We start from the raw sequence: 23,099 nt of genomic DNA on the forward strand, positions 1-23,099 counted from the left end.
TTTCATTTCAAGCATGCAAGAAGTTCAGTATGTAAAAGCTAAGTAAAATTATATCAGGATATGAATTGTTCATTTGATTTTGCTCATTACAAATTCAACAACTTTATTTGTCTGTGTAAAATGTAACTAGTTAAGTAATTTTTCAATGTACATGAATATAATGTTGCACTTTTATTGCCAGATGCGGTGACTGATAAAGCTACACATCCTGATTACTATGCTAATCTAGTGGATAAATCTATGGGCAAATGTTGCCTGGCAACAGAGGAAATTGAACGTGACCTGCATCGTTCTCTGCCAGAGCACCCTGCGTTTCAGAGTGACACTGGAATTGCGGCATTAAGAAGAGTACTGACAGCATATGCATACAGGAACCCTAAGATAGGCTATTGCCAGGTAGACACTTCATTTTTAATGAAAGAAAATAGTAAAAGTACTAAGGTCTTTCAATTAACTTGGGAATAAGTTTAGAATATGTTAGAAATGAATCAAACCAATGTAAAATGGATTTCAAGCTATTTTCTTCAAATACAGAAACTCTATACTAAATTATGAAAATATCATTAACATTGCATTGTATCATGCAAATTACTTCAAATGTTCCTTTTCAGTCATCCGTGGTACATAAGGTTTCCTTTAGATATAAAAATGATTATAGACATGTGAATTTTTCAATGAAATCATTAAGGCATCGAATTTTCTAGCGTATTATATGTTCAAGTGTGTGTGTGTGTAAAATGAGTTTCATTGTATCTGTGTAAAGTATATAAAGTATGCAAAATAAAAAATGTGGGGGGAAATGGGATAATTCTGTAAAAGTGTTTGACTTGGTTTGGTGGGGCAGTTTAATTTGAATGTTTCAGTAGAAATGCATCCTAATTTGTCATTTTAATACTTGGGCCATCATCTTACTGCCGTGCGCCTAAACCAGAATTTATTTTATCTTTACCCACAGTCTATGAATATTCTGACCTCTGTCCTATTATTATATGCCAAGGAGGAAGAAGCCTTTTGGCTGCTAGTAGCTGTCTGTGAGAAAATGCTCCCAGATTACTTCAACCGTAGAGTTATTGGTAAATCTTTGTTTCTCAATGATCGACTTCAAATATGAGAATTTATTCAAATGTTTATTGTTGGCCTTTGGGCTTGTGAACAAAGGATGGCTACAGTTGGAGCATTGTTTTCTTTGAATTAGTTTGCAGTAGAACCTGTAATAGTCCCAGAATGTAAACACTGGAATGTGCATTTAGACTTGCTTGAGATAGTGGATTGAAGCTCTTACTGAAGTAAATTAACAATATAGCATGAATCCAAGATCTCAGGAATCACAATGACTTGGATATTGGGATTGGCCAAATTGACCTGGACTTCCTGACCTTATTGATGTGGGCTGAACAGCTTTGAGCCATTACACCTGATGGGTGTCAAGCCAGGTAGAGTTTCTAAACATAGATTGGCTTGGACTGCATGTGCAGAGGCCCTGCCCCAGTCTGTTGCCTGTAAAAGGCCTTTGAATTCTCTCCAATAATTAGTGAAATTCTTAACCTATTAAAATGGATTTTTTTCAAGATTATAATTAAAAGCTTTTTTTAAAAGTACTAACAAATAAGTAAAAGCAGTAAAGTAAAGTGAGTTCAGATCCTTCTTTACTGTAGGATCAGGGTTCTGATTCTTACACCAGTTCTTTGCAGCATAAAGCTGAGAGCCAGATATGAACTGATCTGTGCCACTGCTTGATAGAACGGGCATTCTGGTAAGTCATGCAGTGATGAAATGCTTTGAGAGGTTGGTCATGACTTGACTGAACTCCTGCCTCAGCATGGACATGGACACATTGCAATTTGCCTATTGCCACAATAAGTTAACGGCAGATGCAATCTCAATGGCTCTTTACACGGCTTTAGACCACCTGGACAACACAAGCACCTACATTAGGATGCTGTTCATCAAATATAGCTCAGCATTTACTACCATCGTTCCCACAATCCTGATTGAGAAGTCATAGAACCTGGGCCTCTGTACCTCCCTCTGCAATTGTATTCTTGACTTCCTAACCGGAAGACCACAGTCCGTGTGGATTGGTGATAACATATCCTCCTTGCTGACAATCAACACTGGCACACCTCAGGGGTGTGTGCTTAGCCCACTGCTCTACTCTGTATATACCCATGACTGTGTGGCTAGGCATAGCTCAATTACCATCTATAAATTTGACGACGATACAACAATTGTTGGTAGAATCCCAGATGGTGACGAGAGGGTGTACAGGAGTGAGATATGCCAACTAGTGGAGTGGTGTCGCAGCAACAACCTGGCACTCAACGTCAGTAAGACAAAAGAGCTGATTGTGGACTTCAGGAAGGGTAAGACGAAGAAACACGTACCAATCCTCACAGAGGGATCAGAAGTGGAGAGAGTGAGCAGTTTCAAGTTCCTGGGTGTCAAGACCTCTGAGGACCTTACCTGGTCCCAACATATCAATGTAGTTATAAAGAAGTCAAGACAGCGACTATACTTCACTAGGAGTTTGAAGAGATTTGGTATGTCAACAAATACACTCAAAAACTTCTATAGATATATTGTGGAGAGCATTCTGACAGGCTGCATCACTGTCTGGTATGGGTGGGGGGAGGGGGGGTTCTACTGCACAGGACCGAAAGAAGCTGCAGAGGATTGTAACTTTAGTCGGCTCCATCATGGGTACTAGCCTACAAAGTACCCAGGACATCATCAAGAAGCCATGTCTCAGAAAGGCAGCGTCCATTATTAAGGTCCTCCAGCACCCAGGGCGTGCCCTTTTCTCACACTTAAACATCAGGTAGGAGGTACAGAAGCCTGAAGGCACACATTCAGCACCTTAGGAACAGCTTCTTCCCCTCTGCCATCCAATTCCTAAATGGACATTGAACCCTTGAGCACAACCTCACTTTTTTTAATATATATTTCTGTTTTTTGCACAATTTTTAATCTATTCAATATACATATACTGTGATTTACTTGTTATTATTTTTTCATCTATATTGTATATTGCATTGAACTGCTGCTAAGTTAACAGATTTTACGTCACATGCCAGTGATTAACAAACCTGATTCTGATTCTGTTTCACTTTGTGTGTGCATAGAAGTCCAAAACTTCCTGAAGTACAAATATTTCATAGCTAATCAGACCCGTAATTCCAAAAAGAAACACAACTGCTCACAAGCAACACTGTTAGTCCTGTCCTTTAAAGATGGTACTATATTTGATAAATTGTAATAACATTCTGATTTGCAAGACAAAAGAGTAAACATTCTGCCTGCAGATGAGGGTATTCAAATTTTTTTTTGAAATAATGACAACCTACAATGAAACAATTTTGTACAATGTTTCATATGATAAATTCCCACATGTACACGATTACCTGAGTTGTCCCGTTCACTTTGCGCTTGGTTAGGACCTTCACCTTGTTGGCCTATTTACAGAGAAGTCTGTTTCGGCCAGCAATCCTTCCTGAATTTCAAATTGCTTTGGATTTAGGTCTAAGGATAAAAACGATATTAAAATTAGAATTAAATTTTTGCTGTAGACTCTAGCTCACACATTACTATTAAAGATGCTAACAATTTCCCGTAATACACTTCAAGGAGAGAGAAGATGAAGTATCAAGGTAAGCTAGCCAATAATATAAAAGAGGATGCTAAAAGTTTTTTCACATATATAATTAGTAAGAGAGAGGCGAGAGTGGATTCAGACCACTGGAAAATGACGCTGGAGAGATAGTAGTGGTGGACAAAAAATGGCGGGTGAACTTGATAAGTCTTTTGCATCAGTCTTCACTATGGAAGACACCAGCAGTATGCCAGAAATTTGTGTGCCAGGAGGCAAAAGGGAGTGTAGTTACTATTAGTAAGGAGAAGGTGCAAATTACGAAGGTAAATACGTAACCTGGACAAGATAGACTACACACCCCCAGAGCTCTGAAAGAGGGAGCTGAAGAGATTGTAGAGGCATTAGTAATGATCTTTCAAGGATCACTAGATTCTGAAATTCTTTTCACGTTATATGCCAATGATTTGGATGCCATAACTGATGACTTTGTGGCCATGTTTGTGGATGATACAAAGATAGTGGAGGCACAGGTGGTGCTGAGGAAGTAGGGAGTCTGCAGAAAGAGCTAAACAGATTGACAGAATGGGCAAAGAAATTGCAGATGGAATATAGTGTAGGGAAGTGAATAGTCATGCAGTTTGGTAGAAGGAATAAAGGCATAGACTATTTTCTAAACAATGAGAAGATTTAGAAATCAGAGATGCAAAAGAACTTGGGAGTCCTCATGCAGGATTCCCTGGCGATTAACTTGTAGGTTGAGTTAGTGGTAGGGAAGGCAAATGCAATGTGAGCATTCATTTCTGAGAGGACTAGAATATAAACGTCAGTATATAATGCTGAGGCTTTTTAAAGCTTTGATTAGGCCACACTTGGAGTGTTGTGAGCAATTTTGGACCCCTTATCTGAGAAAGGAGGTGCTGGCAATGGAGTGGGTCCAGAGAAGGTTCACAAGAATGATCCTGGGAATGAAAGAGTTAATGTATGGGGAGTATTTGATGGCTCTGGGCCTGTACTCACTGGAGTTTAGAAGAATGAGGGGAGATCTGATTGAAACCTATCAGATATTGAAAGGCCTAGATAGAGTGGAGAGGATTGTTCCTATAGTGGGGGAGTCTAGGAGCAGAGGGATACTCAGAACAGAAGAGTTGAGGAGGAATTTCTTTGGCCAGAGGATGGTGAATCTCACATTTATTGCCAGAGACCGCCTAATTACGGTCTAATTGTGTAAATACTAGTATTGCCTATCAAAATTTACTTTTTTATTTACATCTTTCACATTGTTACATTATATATTTTGATTTTGCTTTCAACTTTAATAAATGCTACATTATCTTCAGATCTGTTTAATATTGGAAAGAATGTAATTGTATTTATGCTTACAGGGTTATGGCATTTTAACACTTAAAACACTGGATAGTTATTATAATCTCATGCTTTCAGTTTGAGGAATAACATCTGAGCCTGACTGCTAGTTGGATGGGTAGCTTTGAAATAAAAGCGGAAAATGCTGGCAATAAAGGCTGTCTCATTGGAGGAAAACAGGGCTGATGTTTTTAGTTAAGTGGCTTTGCATCAGAACTCAATGTTTTTTTTTAAAAAGCGACAAAACAAAATCCTGCCAGAGAAATGCATAACATTGGCAAAGGTTGACCCTTTTTTATTGGATAGTTTTGATCTATCTAATTTCTTATTGACTGACAGATGATGTTTCTCACTGTGATGTAGGTCAGCAACCCTGTGCCTGTCTGCCTTGCTAGTTAAGTATGTAGTAAATTAAACCTCCCTTTGCTGGCGGGTGGGGGACCTACCCCTGCCATGACATGAATCTGATTAAGACAGCAGACCATGGAATAATGAGAAGGTGGTGAACCAGAGGGAGGAAGGTGAAGGGCAGGACTTTGGAGGGGAATGAGACAGGGTAGCTCCTGCTCCTCAACCTTCCCCTACCCTTTCCTTATACCCTCTTCCTTTTCAGTCCTGATGAAAGGTCTTGGCCCAAAATGTTGACTGTTTGTTTTCCTTAGATGCTGCCTGATCTGCTGAGCTCCTCCAGTATTTTGTGCATGTTGTTCACGAGTCCATTGTTGCACTTGTTACTTAATTTCCAAATGTAAATAGTTTCTTTTTCAGCCTTGTTTTACTATTTTATCACTGACCCCATATTGTGCCTTGTTTTCCAGGTGCACAGGTTGACCAAGCTGTATTTGAAGAACTTGTTAAAGAGAATTTGCCAGAATTAGCTGAACACGAGATGGCCTTGACTTCTTTAGCATCCATATCTCTTTCCTGGTTCCTCACACTGTTTCTCAGTATTATACCCCTGGAGAGTGCACTAAACATTGTTGACTGCTTCTTCTATGATGGAATAAAGGTGATCTTCCAGGTGGGCTTGGCTATTCTAGATGCCAACACACAACAGTTGTGTCGCTGCCAAGATGATGGACAAGCCTTGATAATCCTCAGCAGGTTTGCTACATTTATTCTTGAGTTGTAATATAGTTTTATAATTTTAACTTTGAAAATAAAAAAAGCGTATTACTCTTTTTTTTTTTGTAGGTTTCTTGATCACATCAGAAACCCAGAGAGTCCATTGCCACAAATAGCCCAGCAACATGTTTCGAGTGATGATAAAGAGCCTGTTCAGCAAATGGAGATATCTGATCTAATTAGGGATTCGTACGAGGTGAGCTGTTCATGCTCTATTGTTGTGGGGTCTGCAGTGTTTAGTAAGCTAAGATGATAATTAAAGGACCAGTGCTTAAGGCTAGTTGGCCAAGTACAGTTTCCCCACGCTTCATGTATTTTAAAGGAGAGTATAGTGTTAGACATGGATAGCCGTCAAGGCAAAGCAAAGCTTTAGCACCAAGGTAGCATTGTCCATAACATTTCTTTTGTGCTTGTTGAGCTAATGTTGGAGAATGGAAAGTTCCTGTTTCAATAACGTCAATGGAAAAAGTATTAGTTATAATGCATCCACGTGCAAAATAACAATCCCTGGACTCTACTGCAGGAGCATCAGCAAAAAGTCATTTTGTAGCAGCTTGCTCTATCTATTTTCCGTAATGGCTGTCCAATAATTTTTCAGTGAACTGGCTGACTAACAGCAACTCGCAACAAGTTCAGATTTTAGAATTGGAATAGAGGCTCCAGATAAGGGAAGCCTGCATTGTGGAATCCAATTCTTCACGTTGATTTCGCAGTCCTGTAAAATTTGTTTAGCTGCAAATAATTAGAGTGTGGAAATATTGTTATGAGAGTGCTAGTAACAGCTGGATGTACTGCGATGGGATGATGAGACTAATGTATGCTAGTACATTCAAAACTGACACTTTATTAAGTAGAAATACTGTAGGAAGTAGTTATTAGAACTTCCATTTATCATCAGCTTGCTGCTTAGTGATGTCTGGGTCACTTCGCAGATTCCAATTTTAAGAATGAATATTATTTTTACAGTATATCCTTTTTAACTTTGTATTTCATGTGTGAATGTGAAGATCAAATTCTGATTGCAAGTTGATTATTTGAATGCTGTGCTTCCAAGATGTGCAAAATGTGAACACCAGGGAATAATGTTTTTATACTTGGCTAAGTCAAGTGTTTTACTTGGATGTCCATGTCAACCCTTGACTGGCAATAAGGGCTATCTTGTATTGGCTGAGCATGTACCCTTTCTTAACCATGGTGTTTAGCTGCAGTAAATCTTGTTTGATTTTGTTTGTTACCATTTAACTTTTTAGCTTTGTTTTCCTATTTTGTTATTTATATTATTTTCATTATTATTAATGATCCTCATCAAGCTTTAAATTTTGCTGGTATGCGAACATCAGCAGTCGACCAGAAAAGGCTCTCTTTATTCCTAATCTTTGCCAACTGCCAGTCAACCAAGCTTCTACCCGTGCTAGTATCTTTCCTGTAATACCATGTGCTCTTTTGTTAAGCAGCCTCATGTGCAGCACCTTGTCAAAGGCCGTCTGAAAGTCCAAGAAAACAACATGCACTGACAATCTGTATATTATTTCCTCAAAGGATTCCTAAAGATTTGTCAGGCAAGGTTTCCCCTTAAAGAAACCATGCTGACTTTGGCTTATTTTATCATGTGCTTCCAAGTACACTGAAACCTCATTCTTAATAACAGACTCAACATCTTCCCAACCACTGAAGTTAGGCTAACTGGCCTATAATTTCCTACTTTCGCCTCCTTCCTTTCTTAAAGAGTGGAGTGACATTTACAATCTTCCAGTGCTCTGGAACCATTCCAGAATCTAGAATTTTGGGATTCCCATGAGTCAGTGGAGATGTTGTCATATTCTTTTTTGAGAATATTCTTGAATCACTTCCTCTGTCCATCAAATAATCTCTTGCCAAGACAGAGCTCAAAATAGAGAGCTGGCTGAATTTAAATAGAACCTATGGTGCTGAGGATGTTGGTCTGTGAGAGGATGCTACAATTGGTTTGCTCATCTCTCCTGTTGGTTTGTGGTTATGGTGTTGGTTATTAATGATCCTCATCAAGCTTTAAATTTTGCTGGCATGCAAACATTGGCAGTTGACCAGAAAAGGCCCTCTTTGACTTGAGTTGGTCCTCATTCTGCTACATTTTAAGTTCTCTCAAATTTGTTTTTGTCAAATATGCAGAAATTCGGGGATATTCATGTCGGTCAAATTGAGCAAATGCGCTGCAGACACAGAATAAGAGTTTTGCAGCATTTGGAGGATACCACTAAAGAAAATGTGGTAAGTTTTCATGATGCTGCAATTTAAGGGGGTGGGAGGGGATCATTCATTTAAATCATTATAAAGTGCATAGCTTTGCATTTCACACATGGTTTCTGATTAAAGTACTACGTATTGCCAAATGAAGCTGCTATGCCAAATAAGTTTATATGGAATTACTTTTTTGGGTCAGAAGTAAAATCTCATGACAGAAGGGTTTATTAATCATTAAGTAAAGCTTAATAATTGAAAGAACTTTCTACATAATTTGATCTAGATTTGAAAAATAATTTGAATCCAAACTGTTATCGTTCACAAAATCAAACTGTTGTTATTCACTGTATTGATTGTTGAAGATCTTGTTACAGTGCTTTTTGGTGAAGATTTCACTTCAAAATTCCTTCAGTACTACAGACCTAGCAACCAAGTTTTAGGTTCAAAGTTTAATCCTGCGCTCTCTGTTGCATACTATTATGTAAATGCTTTAGTTTTAAAGCAATTTAATATACAGGAAGAGGTGGCTACAAACTCGTGTAACAATGTGGCAAGCAATATTGAAGTACAAAAGTTCTGTGTAATAATGAATTTTAATGACCTCGCAGATAATTAAGTTGTCAGGTAAGAGTGACATATTAGTGGGATCCCATGGGTACATGAGCAAAATGAATTAAAGCAGAAATTTGAAGCTAAAGAAGTTAATGAATGTGGAGAAGGAACAATTACAGGCAATAAGCTTCTTATTGCAATAAGGAGACGTATTGGTCAAGCAGATAGGGGGTTCACGTATGGCTGATGGGATTGAAGCTTGTGAATTCTGTACCATACTAAAGTTTAATTGATTTATTTTCAAGTTGTTAGCTTTTGTAGTTAAAGGAAGGCCCAATGAGTAATTTAATATTAATGTATATTGTAGCTCAGAGTTGTGGCACCAGATGTTTCATTTAGTACTGAAGATCTTGGAGAAATCTATGACCTATTTAAGGTGAGTTTGTTAATGAGCACTGTAATTTTGTATTTGGGATCAGTTTCTGTCATCTGAAATTTAGAAGACAATGTAATTATTATTTTTAAAATATTGCTAGTGTGAAATAAGCTGCTGACATAATAATCTTAGGCCTTGACTCTTACAGTATTCAGAATGGGATTCTAAAGTTTTAAATGAGATTGGCACAGCTGGTGGTGCTGCTGCTGTCTCCTTCAACCTGGATTTGATTCTGATCTCGTGTTGGCTGTGGGGAGTTTGCACATTCTCCTTGAGATCTTGTGTGTGCACAGGAGGGCACCAGCACCTCCCATCTCCCAAGATGTGCTGCCAGGTTAATTGGCTCCTGTAAATTACCACACGTGTAGGTGGGTGACAGGAAAATTAGGAGAGTTAAACATATATTGGCACCTTTTAAATTACAGACTAATTACAGTTATGTGCAAACTGAAACTAGTAACAGAAATAGAAAATGCTAAAATACACAGCAGATCAGACAGCATTTATGAAAAAGGAAAATAGGCTAATATTTCTGTTCAAAAAGCATTATACCTAGAACTATTGGTTCTGTTTTTCTTTTCACAGGTACACTCTGACATGCTGTGTGTTCCCAGTACTTTCAACTTTTGATTTGGATCTCTGCAATTTTGTTGGAGGGATTTTCATTTATTGTTGAACCCATTGTACCATCCAGAAAATGTTCCCAAGAGAATTCTGTTATCCTTGCATGCACATGTGCATGTGGATTATTAATTGCTCCTGTAAAGAGAGGAATTTGGAACCATCTCCATTACTGCCATTGCAGAGAAAATGTGTGCTTTGGTTTACTGACAAGTTATCTGACTCTTGTAAGCAGATCAGAAGTCAGTGATTTAACCTAAGGAAACAGCAGCTAAAGTGGGTGGGCAGTGAATGTGAAGAGGTTAAGAAAAACGAGTCGTATTGCAAATATTTGGTTAGATTTTCCTATGTAAAACTTTAAACAATTTTAAATGTAAGCGTCCTGAAAAAATTTCCCATTTTCTTCTTTTGAATTAGAGAGAGCATCTTTTAAGTTGTTACTGGGGTGGAAATGGTTCAGCTGCACTGCACCATGATCCCAGCCTCCCGTATCTGGAACAATACAGAATAAATAGTTTCCAGTTCTGTAGCCTTTTCTGCCTCCTGAGTCCATGGACATGGGGTGTCCATACTCATGATCTGGCCCAGAGAGCATTTCGACTCTTCGATGAAGATGCAGATTCTCTCATTGACTTCAAAGAGCTGGTCAGCTGTTTGGGTAAAACTTTTTCCATTTCTTTCACTTCAACACACATTACACATTCTGATATTTTTTGAAACAAAGTCTTTGAATCAGCAGTATTAGTGGACACATTGAATAATTGTTCTAATTTCTTATATAGATTTAATGTACTATGGTGAATTCAGTGAAAATCTCAGACTGCTGTACAGACTCCATATTCCACCAGGTAAAGAACTAAAGGTTTGAAAAAGAAGAACACTAATTTGAAAGTGTTGACTCAATCTATATCAGTCAATTTTTGTTTAGAATTTTGTTATTATACAGATTCTGTGCTGAATGCCTAACATTACTAATAGTACCTGTGATTTTAGCTTATTTGTACTTGAAGTACCAGGTAGAAGATGTTATCCCATGATTAACACCCCCCCCAAAAAAAAACTCTTGCAATATCATTATGGCAAAACCCTAGCCTGTACTATTCCATTAACACTCCACCTCTGTCCTTGTCTCATTCTCAGCTCATAGGCTCTAATGTTATTTATTCATACAATGTTATTCCCAGCTCTATCAACCGGTCTGGTCTTCTGAGCTTGGGCATGCTTTGGTGCCAGAGGACCAGAAATTGCAAATGTCACTCCAGTCTTTAAGAAAGGAGCGAGGCAGCAGAAGGGAAATTATAGCCTGACCTCAGTGCTTGGGAAGATGTTGGGAGTCAATTGTTAAGGATGAGTTATGGAGTACTTGGAGACTCAGGACAAAGTCAACATGGTTTCCTTAGGGGAAAATCTTGCCTGATGAACCTGTTGGAATTCTTTGAGGAGATTACACGTAGTACAGATAAAGGAGATGTGGTGGATGTTGTATATTCAGACTTTCAGAAGGCCTTTGACAAGGTGCCACACATGAGGCTGTTTACCAAATTAAGAGCCTATGGTGTTACAGGAAAGTCACTGGCATGGTTAGAGCATTGGCTGATGGTAGGAGGCAGCAAGTGGGAACAAAATGATCATTTTCTGGTTGGCTGCCAGTGACAAGTGGTTTTCCACAGGGGTCAGTGTTGGGACCACTTCTTTTTATGCTGTATATTAATGATTTAGATGATGGAATATATGGCTTTGTAGCCAAGATTGCAGATGATACGAAGATTGGTGGAGGGTAGGTAGTGTTGAGGAAACAGGAAGTCTCCAGAAGGATTTGGACAGATCAGGAGAATGGGCAAGGGAGTGGCAAATGAAATACAATGTTGGAAAATGCATGGTCATGCACTTTGTAAGTAGAAATAAAAGTGCAGACTATTTTTTAAATGGGGAGAAAATCCAAAAATCTGAGTTGCAAAGGGAGTTGGGGGTCCTTGTGCAGAACACCCTTGAAGGTTAACTTGTAGGTTGAGTTGGTGATGAGGAAGGTAAATGCAATGTTAGCATTCATTTCAAGAGGTCTAGAATGCAAGATTGAGATGTGATGCTGAGGCTTTTTAAGGCACTGCTGAGGCCACAATATTTGAGTATTGTGAACAGGTTTGGGCTCCTCATCTAAGAAAAGATGTGCTGGCATTGGAGAGGGTTCAGAGGAGGTTCACAAGGATGACTCCGGGAATGAAAGGGTTATCATATGAGGAATATTTGATGACTCTGGGTCTGTACTGGCTGGAATTTAGCAGGATGGTGGGGTCGGGGGTGGAATCTCATTGAAACCTTTCAAATGTTGAAAGGCCTAGACAGAGTAGATGTGGAAAGTATGTTTCCCATGGTGGGGGAGTCCAGGAGAAGAGGCCACAGCCTCAGGATAGAGATGTGGAGATATTTCTTGAGCAAGAGACTGGTGAATTTGTGGAATTTATTAATGCAGTAAGTTGTGGAGACCCGGTCATTAGGTGTATTTAAGGCAGAGCTTGATAGATTCTTGATAGGACATGGCATCAGAGGTTACGGGGAGAAGGCGGGGAGTAGGGCTGAGGAAAGGGAAAAAAGTATCAGCAATGAATGAATGGCAAAGCAAACTCAATGGGCCAAATGTCCTAATTCTGCTCCTGGGTCTTATGGTCTTTATGGAATGTGCTCATTCTTGCAGAACCAATGAACCCTGCAATAATACTGATAAAATATTGATAAAAGTGCTTTGCAATATGGCATAAGTAATATTTATGCTATGAGTGAAATTAACTATGAAAGTTGTTACATCTCTGCAATCCAGTTGAATTAGTGTGGCTTATACAGCAGGGAAAAGCCTTTGATAAGGAAGATGGTTCAACCGTTATGTGGCTGTATTCTTCCTTTTAACTTCCAAATTTGTTTTAATCAGCACCAGGGATGAAAATATGCCAAGAAACTTGATACTCTAGCATTTTCACTACTGAAATTCTTATTCCATATATTTACTGATGTGGGGAAGTGTGATGTGTCCATTTCTGTTACTTAGGTAAATTCTCCATGAACTATGATGCATATAATGAAGGGGCAGAAACAGATGCATGGAAATAAATTACTATAGTTGTTATTCATGGATTCCACATTATCAGCTACACCAGAAAGCAGTGACTTAACAAGGCATTCAACTTGCAAAAACCTTTGCGGGTTCATTTCTGTCTGAATAAGAATACCATGTCATTAAAATTGTATTAATAACTTGTGGACTTCAAAATACTTCGCAGGTTTATTGCTTGAGAATCTTTTATATGATTTGATTGAAATTCAGTCTTATTTTTCCAGCTTGCAATGAGGATGACACAACCAGCTTTTCTCCTCTGAGAACTACCTTCATTTCAAGTATTCAGTCGGACTATTTTAGCAAATCAAATAGCAAGTATACATTTATTCTTAATGTGCATGAGATGCTCCCTTAGGTCGGTGACATGACTGAATGAATTATGAGCAGAAGCTGGAACTTGGCCCCTCCAGTCTGCTGATCTGGCTTACCATTCCCATGTGCCTGTGGCAGCCTTTCACCCCCTATCCTTTCAAGAATCCAACTAGTTCTGTCTTAAAAATATATTCAAAAACACGCAATACTTGGGTGTGGGTATGGGTGAAACTGCACTTCTCTGCACCAGTCTTAAATAGGTGATTCCCTATTTTTCAAGGGATTTCCCATAATTCTACATTCTCTCACAAGAAGAAACATCCTCTCCTCAACCGCCTATGTTGTCTGTGTGCACACGTGTGGAAAAATATAGGAAAAGTTATCACTTGCTTTAAAATAATTTACTGTTACAAAATTCAATCGATATCTCATTCTAAATGGTTCTTTGGAATATCTTTTTATACAGTGTGCAGTATGTAGTCATATGCAAATTAAATAAGGGAAAATAATTGATTTCAGTGATGTTGGCATGTCTCAATTTTCAGTGTAAGGATTTTACTTTTTGTTAAAATATGAAGTTGTTTTGTGTAGAAGAGGAATTCTGAAGGGACAGCTTGTAATACTAGGCAACGAGAGGAGGTGATGCAGCAAAGCTAAGGCCACAGTGGAAAATAGACATGCTGGTGTTTAACTCTGTCCTTGTTTAGTTAAGACAGATAAACAGATGAGTTTTCATGATATATCAGGGGGCGGGGGGGGGGTTGCAGAATTGAAAGCAGCAGTTTTGGATGAGGGGAATGTATTTGGGAAGAGAATATCAGAATGGTTGAAGGTGTCTTCTGGGATTCAATAGTAGGTGATGGTAGATTGAGTTATAGAGAACTGAAACTGGGGTGCTTATTATTAGTACAGAAGGGCTTTCTGGAAGCAGCACTGGTTCCACCCTATACAGGAATGATTGTGCACTAAACAGCAGCAACATGTAATAAGCAGAGTTAAGCAATCTCACAACCAATGGATTAGGTTGAGTCTGAAATCTACCCAATGGATTAAATAGCTGATGGGAGAAAGTTCCACAAATGACCCAGCAAGTGAGTGCTGAAGAAAATACTTAAGAATTTGCAATCCTGTTTAGTAACTTCACTACTGAGAAGGTGGACACTAATTTCTATACTATTTTTAGAAAGTGCTGTACATGGAAAGAAACTACCAGGTCTCTTTGATAATTTTTATAAACTGATCAGATGATGTTTTTACTGCTCTTGTCCTTGCTGGTAATGGTTATGGGTTTGGAAGATACTGCTGAAGGAGTCATTGAGAGTTTCCGCAGTGCATCCTGGAGATGGGACAAACTGCTGCTCACTGTGCATCATCAGTGGTTGTGGATGGAGCCTCAATCACATGGCTGCTGTGCCCAAAACTGTCTAGCTTGAGTATGGTTGAATCTGCACTCATCCAGGCAAGGAGAGAGCATTAACAAGATCTACAGATGCTGGAAATCAAAGTAATACACACAAAATGCTGGAGGAACTCAGCAGACCAGGCAGAATCTATGGAAAAGAGTAAACATTCAACATTTCAGACTGAGACCCTTCATCAGGACAGAGCATTCTTTCATGCTTCTGACCTGAGTCTTGTAGATGGACAGGCTTTGGGAAATTAGATGAGTTCTCCACAGGATTCCTGACCTCTGACTTGCCCTTGTAGCCACATTAAGCACATAGCTACTTCTGTTCAGTTTCTGGCATGAATATCTGGTTTTGAAGGTATTGTTAGAAGGATATTCAATAAGTAAAGCCACTTGCTCTCTTGTTGGGAGATCTTCACTGCCCAACATTTGTGTGGCACAAATCCTTCTATCCTGTTTCCTTCTAACCTCCTTTTAAATGGTTTCTGAAGAGAAAGACACCTGCAGTGTCCTCATTTGCTTTAAAACTGTCTGGCTTAAGGAATTTGATCCTCTTCAGTATCATTTCTTCCATTATTGTTAAATTACTTGCATTCATTCTGGTGGAGGTCTGTCCCTGCATTAATAGTTGGTCCATCTATTGTCTGGAAAATACTGGTGCAAAGCAGTCATATTCACCATTTTCAAATGGCAGATATTAAATATACTTTAGCACATCTGTGGGTAATGGTTAAGTGAACTACATCCCCAAATCCACACCCATAGTTTAAAAGAGTGACTGTTGTAGCAAATAGTTAATATTGCCAAATTTGTGGTTCTTGTCTCCTTTAATTATGGATTATATCCTCCAAAAGGTGAAGCAATTGATCACCAATGTCAGCTGAAACAAATGCTTCAAGATTTAGTTAAGACTAAAGAGGTTACAAAAGATCTTTCTCTGATGAACCAGGTATGTATGATAGTTTATAATACTCTTGGGGAAGCAGATTAGTGACAGTAAGGTTTCAAAGTCTTTAAAACGAAATCTAAATGCAAGGTGCAATGGAAGTTTTATGTGGGAGATACAAGCAAATTAAGACACCTACTTTTGGATCTCATCTCTGGTTTTCTCCTTTAATCCCTAAAATACAATTTGTTTTGTTCCCAACACCCCCCCCCCCCCCATTATCAGTCATTTCGACTATTCAATTTATCTTTCATGATGGGACTCTTAGTTTTAGCTTTCAGATCCAGCCCAATGATGTTAGCCTACAAGTGGTGTTACTGCCTCTAATTGAATCACTTGCTTGTACTGTTACTTCATACATTCTGCAAGCTACTCAAAATCAAATTAAGTCAACATTTTAAGTTTAACTTGCTACCCTTATTCCATATGATTATTGAGTATAGCAAAAACAAATTATTGAGCATACTGCTGCATTAACAGTTGGCACTATACTAACTGCAGATCAAGTATATTTGATTTTAATTTACTACTAGGCCTATTGCTAACTCTAGAAACCTTGTTTGGAATTGTTTTGAATTTGGTTTTTAATACCTTGTGCATGGAACAATCTGTTCTCCTGCAGAGAGAGTTCATCCAGTTTTGCAAATCAATGTACAGCATGTTTCGAGAAGATCCAGAAGAGAATAATCTTTACCAAGCGATTGCAACAGTCACAACTCTCCTACTGCAGATTGGGGAAGTAGGACAAAGAATACGCAGTTCAAACAGCTTGTCGGAACTGCCAAGTTCTAAAGGATCAGAGCTTCTAACGCCCACAGATGCAGATGACACCGTATTTGAAGAGAACATACACATGAACAATAATCCCCTCACACAGCCTGGAGTAGATGACTGGAATGTGTCTTTTGAGCAAATTTTGGCTTCACTACTGACTGAGCAATGCCTTGTGAACTTCTTTGAGAAATCCGTAGCTATAAAAAGTAAACTTCTACATGCTAAAGCAAATCAGTACCAACAGAGAATTAATCTGACTATCCACTAGCCCAATAGATTTGTTTCAGCGCTGGCAGTTGAAACTATAAGTGTGTTTTATGTTGGGTGAAATGTCAAATATACTGAGTTTATGCACTTTTCAATAAATTCATTTTTGTAAGTTTTGTCTGCATGTGATTTCAATTTTATAGCTGTATCATTTGTAAATGTATTAAACAAATCAACCAGGCAGAAAGTCAAGTTACTGTTTATTTTTTTAAATCACTTGTGATTCAGTTTTCATCTACGTTGACTGTCTGTAAACCTGCAAAAACAAAATGCATGTACTTCAGATATCCAATTGAATAAAAACTTGATCAAAATCTTCAAGTCATTCAACTATCAGCAGCTTATCCAATAGACAATTCTCCCCTTCTAATGGTTTGCTTAGGAACTGTTATCCAGTAAATAAACCTAGGTTTTATTTCTTGTAGATGCTGCAACTAATACTTTTAACAATTCCCTGATTTGAAAATAACGACCACAGCATACTCCATAAATTTCCCAAGTATTGAGATTGGTGGTGATATTGAAAGAGGTGAATTACCAATTTGTAGTTGGTAGATTTACTATTTTGTCACTGCAGGATCTGATTTTAAACAAGCTGAATTTCAATCAATATACATTTTACATATACATCTAATCTATGAAATATCTATAGCTGCACATCATTTACTTAACAGAAAAAAAAGCCTGCTATTAAAAAAAGCTTTACCTGCATAGCAGGGGTTCCCAACCTAGCATCCACTGACACCTCAATTAATGGCAAGGCTCCATGGCATAAAAAAGGTTGGGAACCTGTGCTGCAGAGAGTAACTGATGGAAAAGAACACCAAATTCTGATTCAAAGAACTTGTTAATGGTGATAATACCCAGTTCTGTTAGAACATGACATAGGTAATTGGACATTAAAAGCCACCTCAAAGCTACCCCTTCACGTCATCAGTTACTGATTGCAGGAGCTATGTCAATTCAGCAGGCAGCATCTCTAGGAGGAGGTACAGTTGACGTTTCAGGCCGAGACCTTTCGTCAGGACTAACTGAAGGAAGACCTAATAAGAGATTTGAAAGTGGGAGGGGGAGATCCAAAATGATAGGGGAAGACAGGAGGGGGAGGGATGGAGCCAAGAGCTGGACAGGTGATTGGCAAAAGGGATATGAGAGGATCATGGGACAGGAGGCCCAGGGAGAAGGAAAAGGGTGTGGGGGGGGGGGGAACCAGAGGATGGGCAAGGGGTATAGTCAGAGGGGTAGAGGGAGAAAAACGAGAGTGAGAGAAAGAATGTGTGCATAAAAGTAAGTAACAGATGGGGTACGAGGGGGAGGTGGGGCATTAGCAGAAGTTAGAGAAGTCAATGTGTGCAGTACATCCCAAAGCAATACAGAAAATAGCACGGCAATTAATTGCATCTACACTGTAAACATCAACTTCTCACCTTTGAATGTTGTGACAGGAACATAGGTCACCAATGTGTAAAGTTTGTTAGGGGAGTCCTCATCCTCATTACGTTTTCTAGACAAACGCACACGAATGCGGTATGGAACGTTCCTGGGTGGGTGGGGGGGGGGAGAGGAGGGAGGAGACAAAATATAACTTTATATTGGCATGTCTAACTGCACAGTCCAAATCAGGCTTAGGAAAATATGAATAAAACTGATAGTAAGTGTACTTTAAACCAGGAATAGATTATGGTGTGTCATTGTCAGTGAGTATATTGGGCATGAAATGTTAATTCTCTCCAAAAGATTTGGCTTAACTAGCATTTTATTTTTAACCATGTGGATTTTGCTTTGAATTAAAAATTTAAAAAAACCAAACATCAATCTGACATACCACTGGCCTACGGATGTTATTTTTGCTAATATCGTGATGTCACACAGTAACATTTCATTGAAGGCAGTAAATTTCAAGGGGGCAGAGTCAACAGAATCAGACAAATATAAATGGACTGAGGGGACCTGAACCTGAAGAATGAAAATACAGACACCTTCTGATGAGGCAGATCCAGAATCACCAGGATTTCCAAATAGCCATGTAGCAGATTACAAAAATTTTACTGTCAAGACACGTTATGCAAATTTGATTTTCTAAAGAAAGAAATAAGATGCAGGAAATATGTGCCGACTGCAATGATTGGGCACACAGTTCCTAAGGGATGCAGAGCAAAAACATCCAGGGCAACAAGGACCTATTTTCAAAGCAGAAATAACATGTACGACACAAAAAAAAATGGTTCAAGCAACAGATATAGGTATAGATAAAGAATTTACTGAACAACATAAATAAAAGAGGAAACCTTCCTTTCTAAGACTGGGCATAGACCACATGGCGGTATTCCCAAGGGCCGATGAGGACCAGTGCCCTTTTGTTAATGACATCTGGGTGAAAAAATACTCTAAAATCTGCTAGAATTAAGACAATGACAAAACACGAGGAAAACGCAAAGTTCAAAATGGTTATTACAATCTTGAGGCCTGTGACCAGTGGTGAGCCACAGGGTTCACTATTGTCATTTACACTGAGTGGCCACATGATTAGGCACAGGAGTGGGACCCAGCATGTCTTCTGCTGCTGTAGCCATCCACTTCAGGTCTCATGCAGTGCATTCAGAGAGGCCCTTGTAACATGTGGTAACTTGAGTAACTGTCAGCTTGAACCAGTCTTACAATTCTACTCTGACTTCTCATTAACATGGCATGCTTGGCCACAGAACTTCTGCTCACTGGATTTTTTCACATCATTCTCACAAACTCTAGAAACTGTTGTGGATGAAAATCCCAGATCAGCAGTTTCGGAGATACTCATACCCTTCTTTCTAAGACTGGGCACAGACACACGACAGAATCCCCATTGAGGACTGGTACCTTTGGCTGGCACCAACAATCATTCCGCAGTCACCCACATCAATTTCTTGCCCATTCTAATGCTTGGTTTGAACAAATGAACCTCTTGACCATATCTGCGTGCTTTTGTGCATTGCGTTGTTGCCACAAGATTGGCTAGATAACTGCATTCACGAACAGGTGTAAGATGTACCTAACAAAGTGCCCTACTGAATGTGCGCGCACTTCTTAGAGCACGGTGAGTGACAGGCAATGCTGCTAATTATTTATAGCCAAGTTCAATCATTCATCTTATGTGGTCGTTGATGAGACCACACAGAACATTGTGCACAGTTTGACTGCCCAGCTGTAAGGATGTTAATAAGCTGGAAAGGGTGCACGAAAGACTCACCAAGATATTTTGCACTGGTGGGCTTGAGTTTAAAGAAAGGCTGGACAGACTAACACCCCCCTCCCCCCGGAGCTTGGAGGCTGAAAGAGATATAAAAAATCATGATAACAAAGTGGATGGTCATATTTCCCCAGAAACAGGGACAAAAAGGAGAAAATTTAGCTGAGAGGGGAACAATTTGAAAGGGATGCACAGAACATGGGATGGTGGGTATGTGGAAGGAGCTGCCAAGAGAAGCTGCAGAGGCAAGTATGATTACAATGTTTAAAGGACTTTTGGACAGGTACACACAGAAAAGATTAGGAGGGACATGGGCTAAACACAGGCAAATATGTGCAGCTCAGACAGACATTTTGGTTGGTATGGGCAATTTGAGTTTTTTTGTACTTTCTAACTCCATCGCTTTTTGACCCAATAATTGACATGGATAAAGCAAACTTTTTGAGTTTTAGAAGAAGTGGCTAGCACTGAACGATTACTAAAGAACAGCCAAACTAATTCAAATAAAAAATACTGACTTGAGAAATTATTTGTGACCAGTCACATACCTTACACCTTTAGCCCAAACAGCCTTGTTTAGGCGAGTGTCAATGCGGACATCAGGAGTGCCCATTTCCTTCACAGCAAATTTTCGGATCTCCTTAATGGCCCGTGGAGCACGCCTCTTAAAGCCACTTCAAAAAAAAGTTCCAAATTATTTGTTTGCAATTGCAGCGCCCTCATTGTTAATAATAAAAACCAAGGGCACAATTTAAACCATTGTAGCCTCTAATCTATTCAAATTCTGCTACATGATAAATTTCTGAAATAATTGTAAATCAAAAAGGTGTTAATTTAGCATATAAAATGGTTTATATTCAAGATAAAAATAAAGGTAGTCTGTTCAATGGTATGCATGGCAAACGGTACAACAATGCCGTAGACAATCCCCCACCCCATGCACCCAAATATGTACTGTATTGTCAACAGCAGCAGGGAAAATCAACTACCTATCCAACTCTTTATTCCCCTTCATAGATGTTGCCTGACTTGTTTTACTCTTCCAGCATCTTGTATATTACTCCGAATTTCCAGCATTTGCAAAGTTAAAAAATACACGGCCATTACCTAACCCCTCACCAAATTATTTCTGGCCAGCTTCCACAATACCTCAGTCTATACAATTTTTTAAAAGCTAGAGTCGTCCAGCCTGCCTTACAAGCTTAAGTTCAGCCAGAATTACTCAAAATCTCTCCACCTCTTAAGCATGTTTTAGCAGAGGTTTCAGAAGGGTTTTAAGTATATTACTCAGAACCATAGAACATTACAGCACAGAAACAGGCCTTTCTTGGCTGTGCCGAACCATTTTTCTGCCTAGTCCCACTGACCTGCACCATATCCCTCCATACACCGCTCATCCATGTACCTGTCCAAGATTTTCTTAAATGTTAAAAGTAAGCCCGCACTTACCACTTCATCTGGCAGCTCATTCCATGCTCCCACCACTCTCTGTGTGAAGCCCCCCCAATGTTCCCTTTGAACTTTTCACCCTTAACCCACCGCTTTTGCACAATTTTTAATTTAACTATTTAATATACATATAAACAATGTAATTGATTTTTTCCCAATATTATCATGTATTGCATTGTACTCCTGCAGCTAAGTTAAATTTCACAGCATGCTGGTGATATGAAATTCATCTAACTCATCTTGCTCTTGTGCAGATTTGAGGAATTCTTCTAAATTAAGAATGTTGTAAATTTTAAGATGTTCAGAGGTTGATTAGACTGATACCTAGAATATTGTTGCAGAAGAATCGGAATGGATAGGCCAGGATTGGACTACTGGAATTTAAATGTGCAAGGGGATAAGGGAAATAATCAAGATCCTCAAGGGCCACGAGAGGATTAAAGTCAACAAGCTATTTCTTCTCTCCTGTCAAGTCTTGAACCAAGTAGAAACGATGGTAACCTATTTAAGACACAAACAGAACAGAACGTTTTCCTGAAGGCTCCAAGTCTTGTCAACTTTTCCTCAAAGGAAGCAGCCTGATTATTTTTAAGGCAAAGTCCCTTAGACCTTTGATAAGCAAGGAGCATAGGTATGGGGTAACCACGGCAGAAAAATGAGAATGCATCCGGGCCTCTATCGCGGTTCGTGAAATATTGACTCTTTCTCGTGCTGTAGATGTTGTTCAATCAGCGTTTCAGTGATTTTATTTTAACATTACTCTTTACTTACATTCCGTGGATACGCTTGTGCACATTTATCGTATATTCCCTGGTAACCACCTCGTTAATGGCAGAGCGGCCTTTCTTTTTCTCTCCACCTTTTTTTGCCGGAGCCATCTGTGGACAGAAACAGGATTCCGGGACATGAGACTCGTGGGCACGGAGGTTATAGTTAAACACACGCAGCAACTGACGGTAATGTTCAGCTTGCACATTGCCCTAAGTTCGTTAACTTGGCGCTGGGTGCCGGGCCACATCATCATACAGCGGGCCCGAATCACCGCAGCGACGACCGGCTCGATCTCACAGCTCAAGCCGAGTCTGGGGCTGCTTCCTGGAACAGGCGAGGCCGAGGCCCAGGTCGTCCCATTCACCAAAACTAGATAATCCACCAGCCGGGAAAGAAATAGGCACTGAAGGAAGTCGGCCTCGTTGATGGATTCATTATTGACTCATTACCGTGGTCGGCGAGCGCTTCTTCAACCCGATGGACGCAGATAACAACGGCCGCGCTCAAGGGCTCCTACTTACCCTGCCGGGGAGACGTCGGAAAGGAAGGGGAACCGCCGGGAGGGCGGTCGCCGTGGTGCGTGTAAGCAAGGACTTCCGGGGCAAGGGGCGGGACTACGCACCTTCACCGCTAGCCCTACCCGATGGTTCTGCCCCAAGGACCTTCCTTCTCCCCCGCCGAACCCCTCTCCACACCGACGCCCCCTCCACTCCCCGCCTCTTTCCGCCCTGTCTCTATCCCCCCTTCCCGCACCCTCCGCTCCCCGCTCCCCGCCTCTTTCCGCCCTGTCTCTATCCCCCCTTCCCGCACCCTCCGCTCCCCGCTCCCCGCCTCTTTCCGCCCTGTCTCTATCCCCCCTTCCCGCACCCTCCGATCCCCGCCTCTTTCCGCCCTGTCTCTATCCCCCCTTCCCGCACCCTCCGCTCCCCGCT

General features: G+C 39.9%; 2 protein-coding genes across 5 annotated transcripts in view; one reads left to right on the forward strand and one right to left on the reverse strand.

Annotated features, from left to right (window-relative positions):
• LOC140200241 (TBC1 domain family member 8) overlaps window positions 1-16,977 on the forward strand; it is a 105,340-nt gene extending 88,363 nt beyond the window's left edge. The window contains exons 10-20 of one of the 2 annotated variants that reach the window (XM_072263258.1): window positions 182-396; window positions 956-1,073; window positions 5,770-6,055; window positions 6,146-6,272; window positions 8,225-8,323; window positions 9,216-9,284; window positions 10,323-10,563; window positions 10,688-10,753; window positions 13,236-13,325; window positions 15,589-15,683; window positions 16,303-16,977. In XM_072263258.1, the coding sequence (XP_072119359.1) occupies window positions 182-396; window positions 956-1,073; window positions 5,770-6,055; window positions 6,146-6,272; window positions 8,225-8,323; window positions 9,216-9,284; window positions 10,323-10,563; window positions 10,688-10,753; window positions 13,236-13,325; window positions 15,589-15,683; window positions 16,303-16,722 (1,826 nt within the window). In that variant the 3' untranslated portion in view covers window positions 16,723-16,977. The remainder of the gene's footprint in view (window positions 1-181; window positions 397-955; window positions 1,074-5,769; window positions 6,056-6,145; window positions 6,273-8,224; window positions 8,324-9,215; window positions 9,285-10,322; window positions 10,564-10,687; window positions 10,754-13,235; window positions 13,326-15,588; window positions 15,684-16,302) is intronic. The other variant, XM_072263259.1, reaches the window with a different exon arrangement.
• Window positions 16,905-23,099, reverse strand: part of rpl31 (ribosomal protein L31) — a 179,165-nt gene continuing 172,970 nt past the window's right edge. Inside the window, exons 1-5 of one of the 3 annotated variants that reach the window (XM_072263264.1) lie at window positions 22,689-22,791; window positions 22,168-22,274; window positions 20,496-20,621; window positions 18,149-18,261; window positions 16,905-16,977 (exon numbers count right to left, since the gene is read on the reverse strand). In XM_072263264.1, coding sequence (XP_072119365.1) covers window positions 16,946-16,977; window positions 18,149-18,261; window positions 20,496-20,621; window positions 22,168-22,274 — 378 coding nt within the window. In that variant the 5' untranslated portion in view covers window positions 22,689-22,791 and the 3' untranslated portion in view covers window positions 16,905-16,945. Of the gene's footprint in view, window positions 16,978-18,148; window positions 18,262-20,495; window positions 20,622-22,167; window positions 22,276-22,688; window positions 22,792-23,099 lie in introns of those variants that run through there. The other 2 variants (XM_072263267.1, XM_072263265.1) reach the window with 2 other exon arrangements.

The sequence above is a fragment of the Mobula birostris genome, chromosome 7 (assembly GCF_030028105.1).
Source record: "Mobula birostris isolate sMobBir1 chromosome 7, sMobBir1.hap1, whole genome shotgun sequence".
Classification (NCBI taxonomy): domain Eukaryota; kingdom Metazoa; phylum Chordata; class Chondrichthyes; order Myliobatiformes; family Myliobatidae; genus Mobula; species Mobula birostris.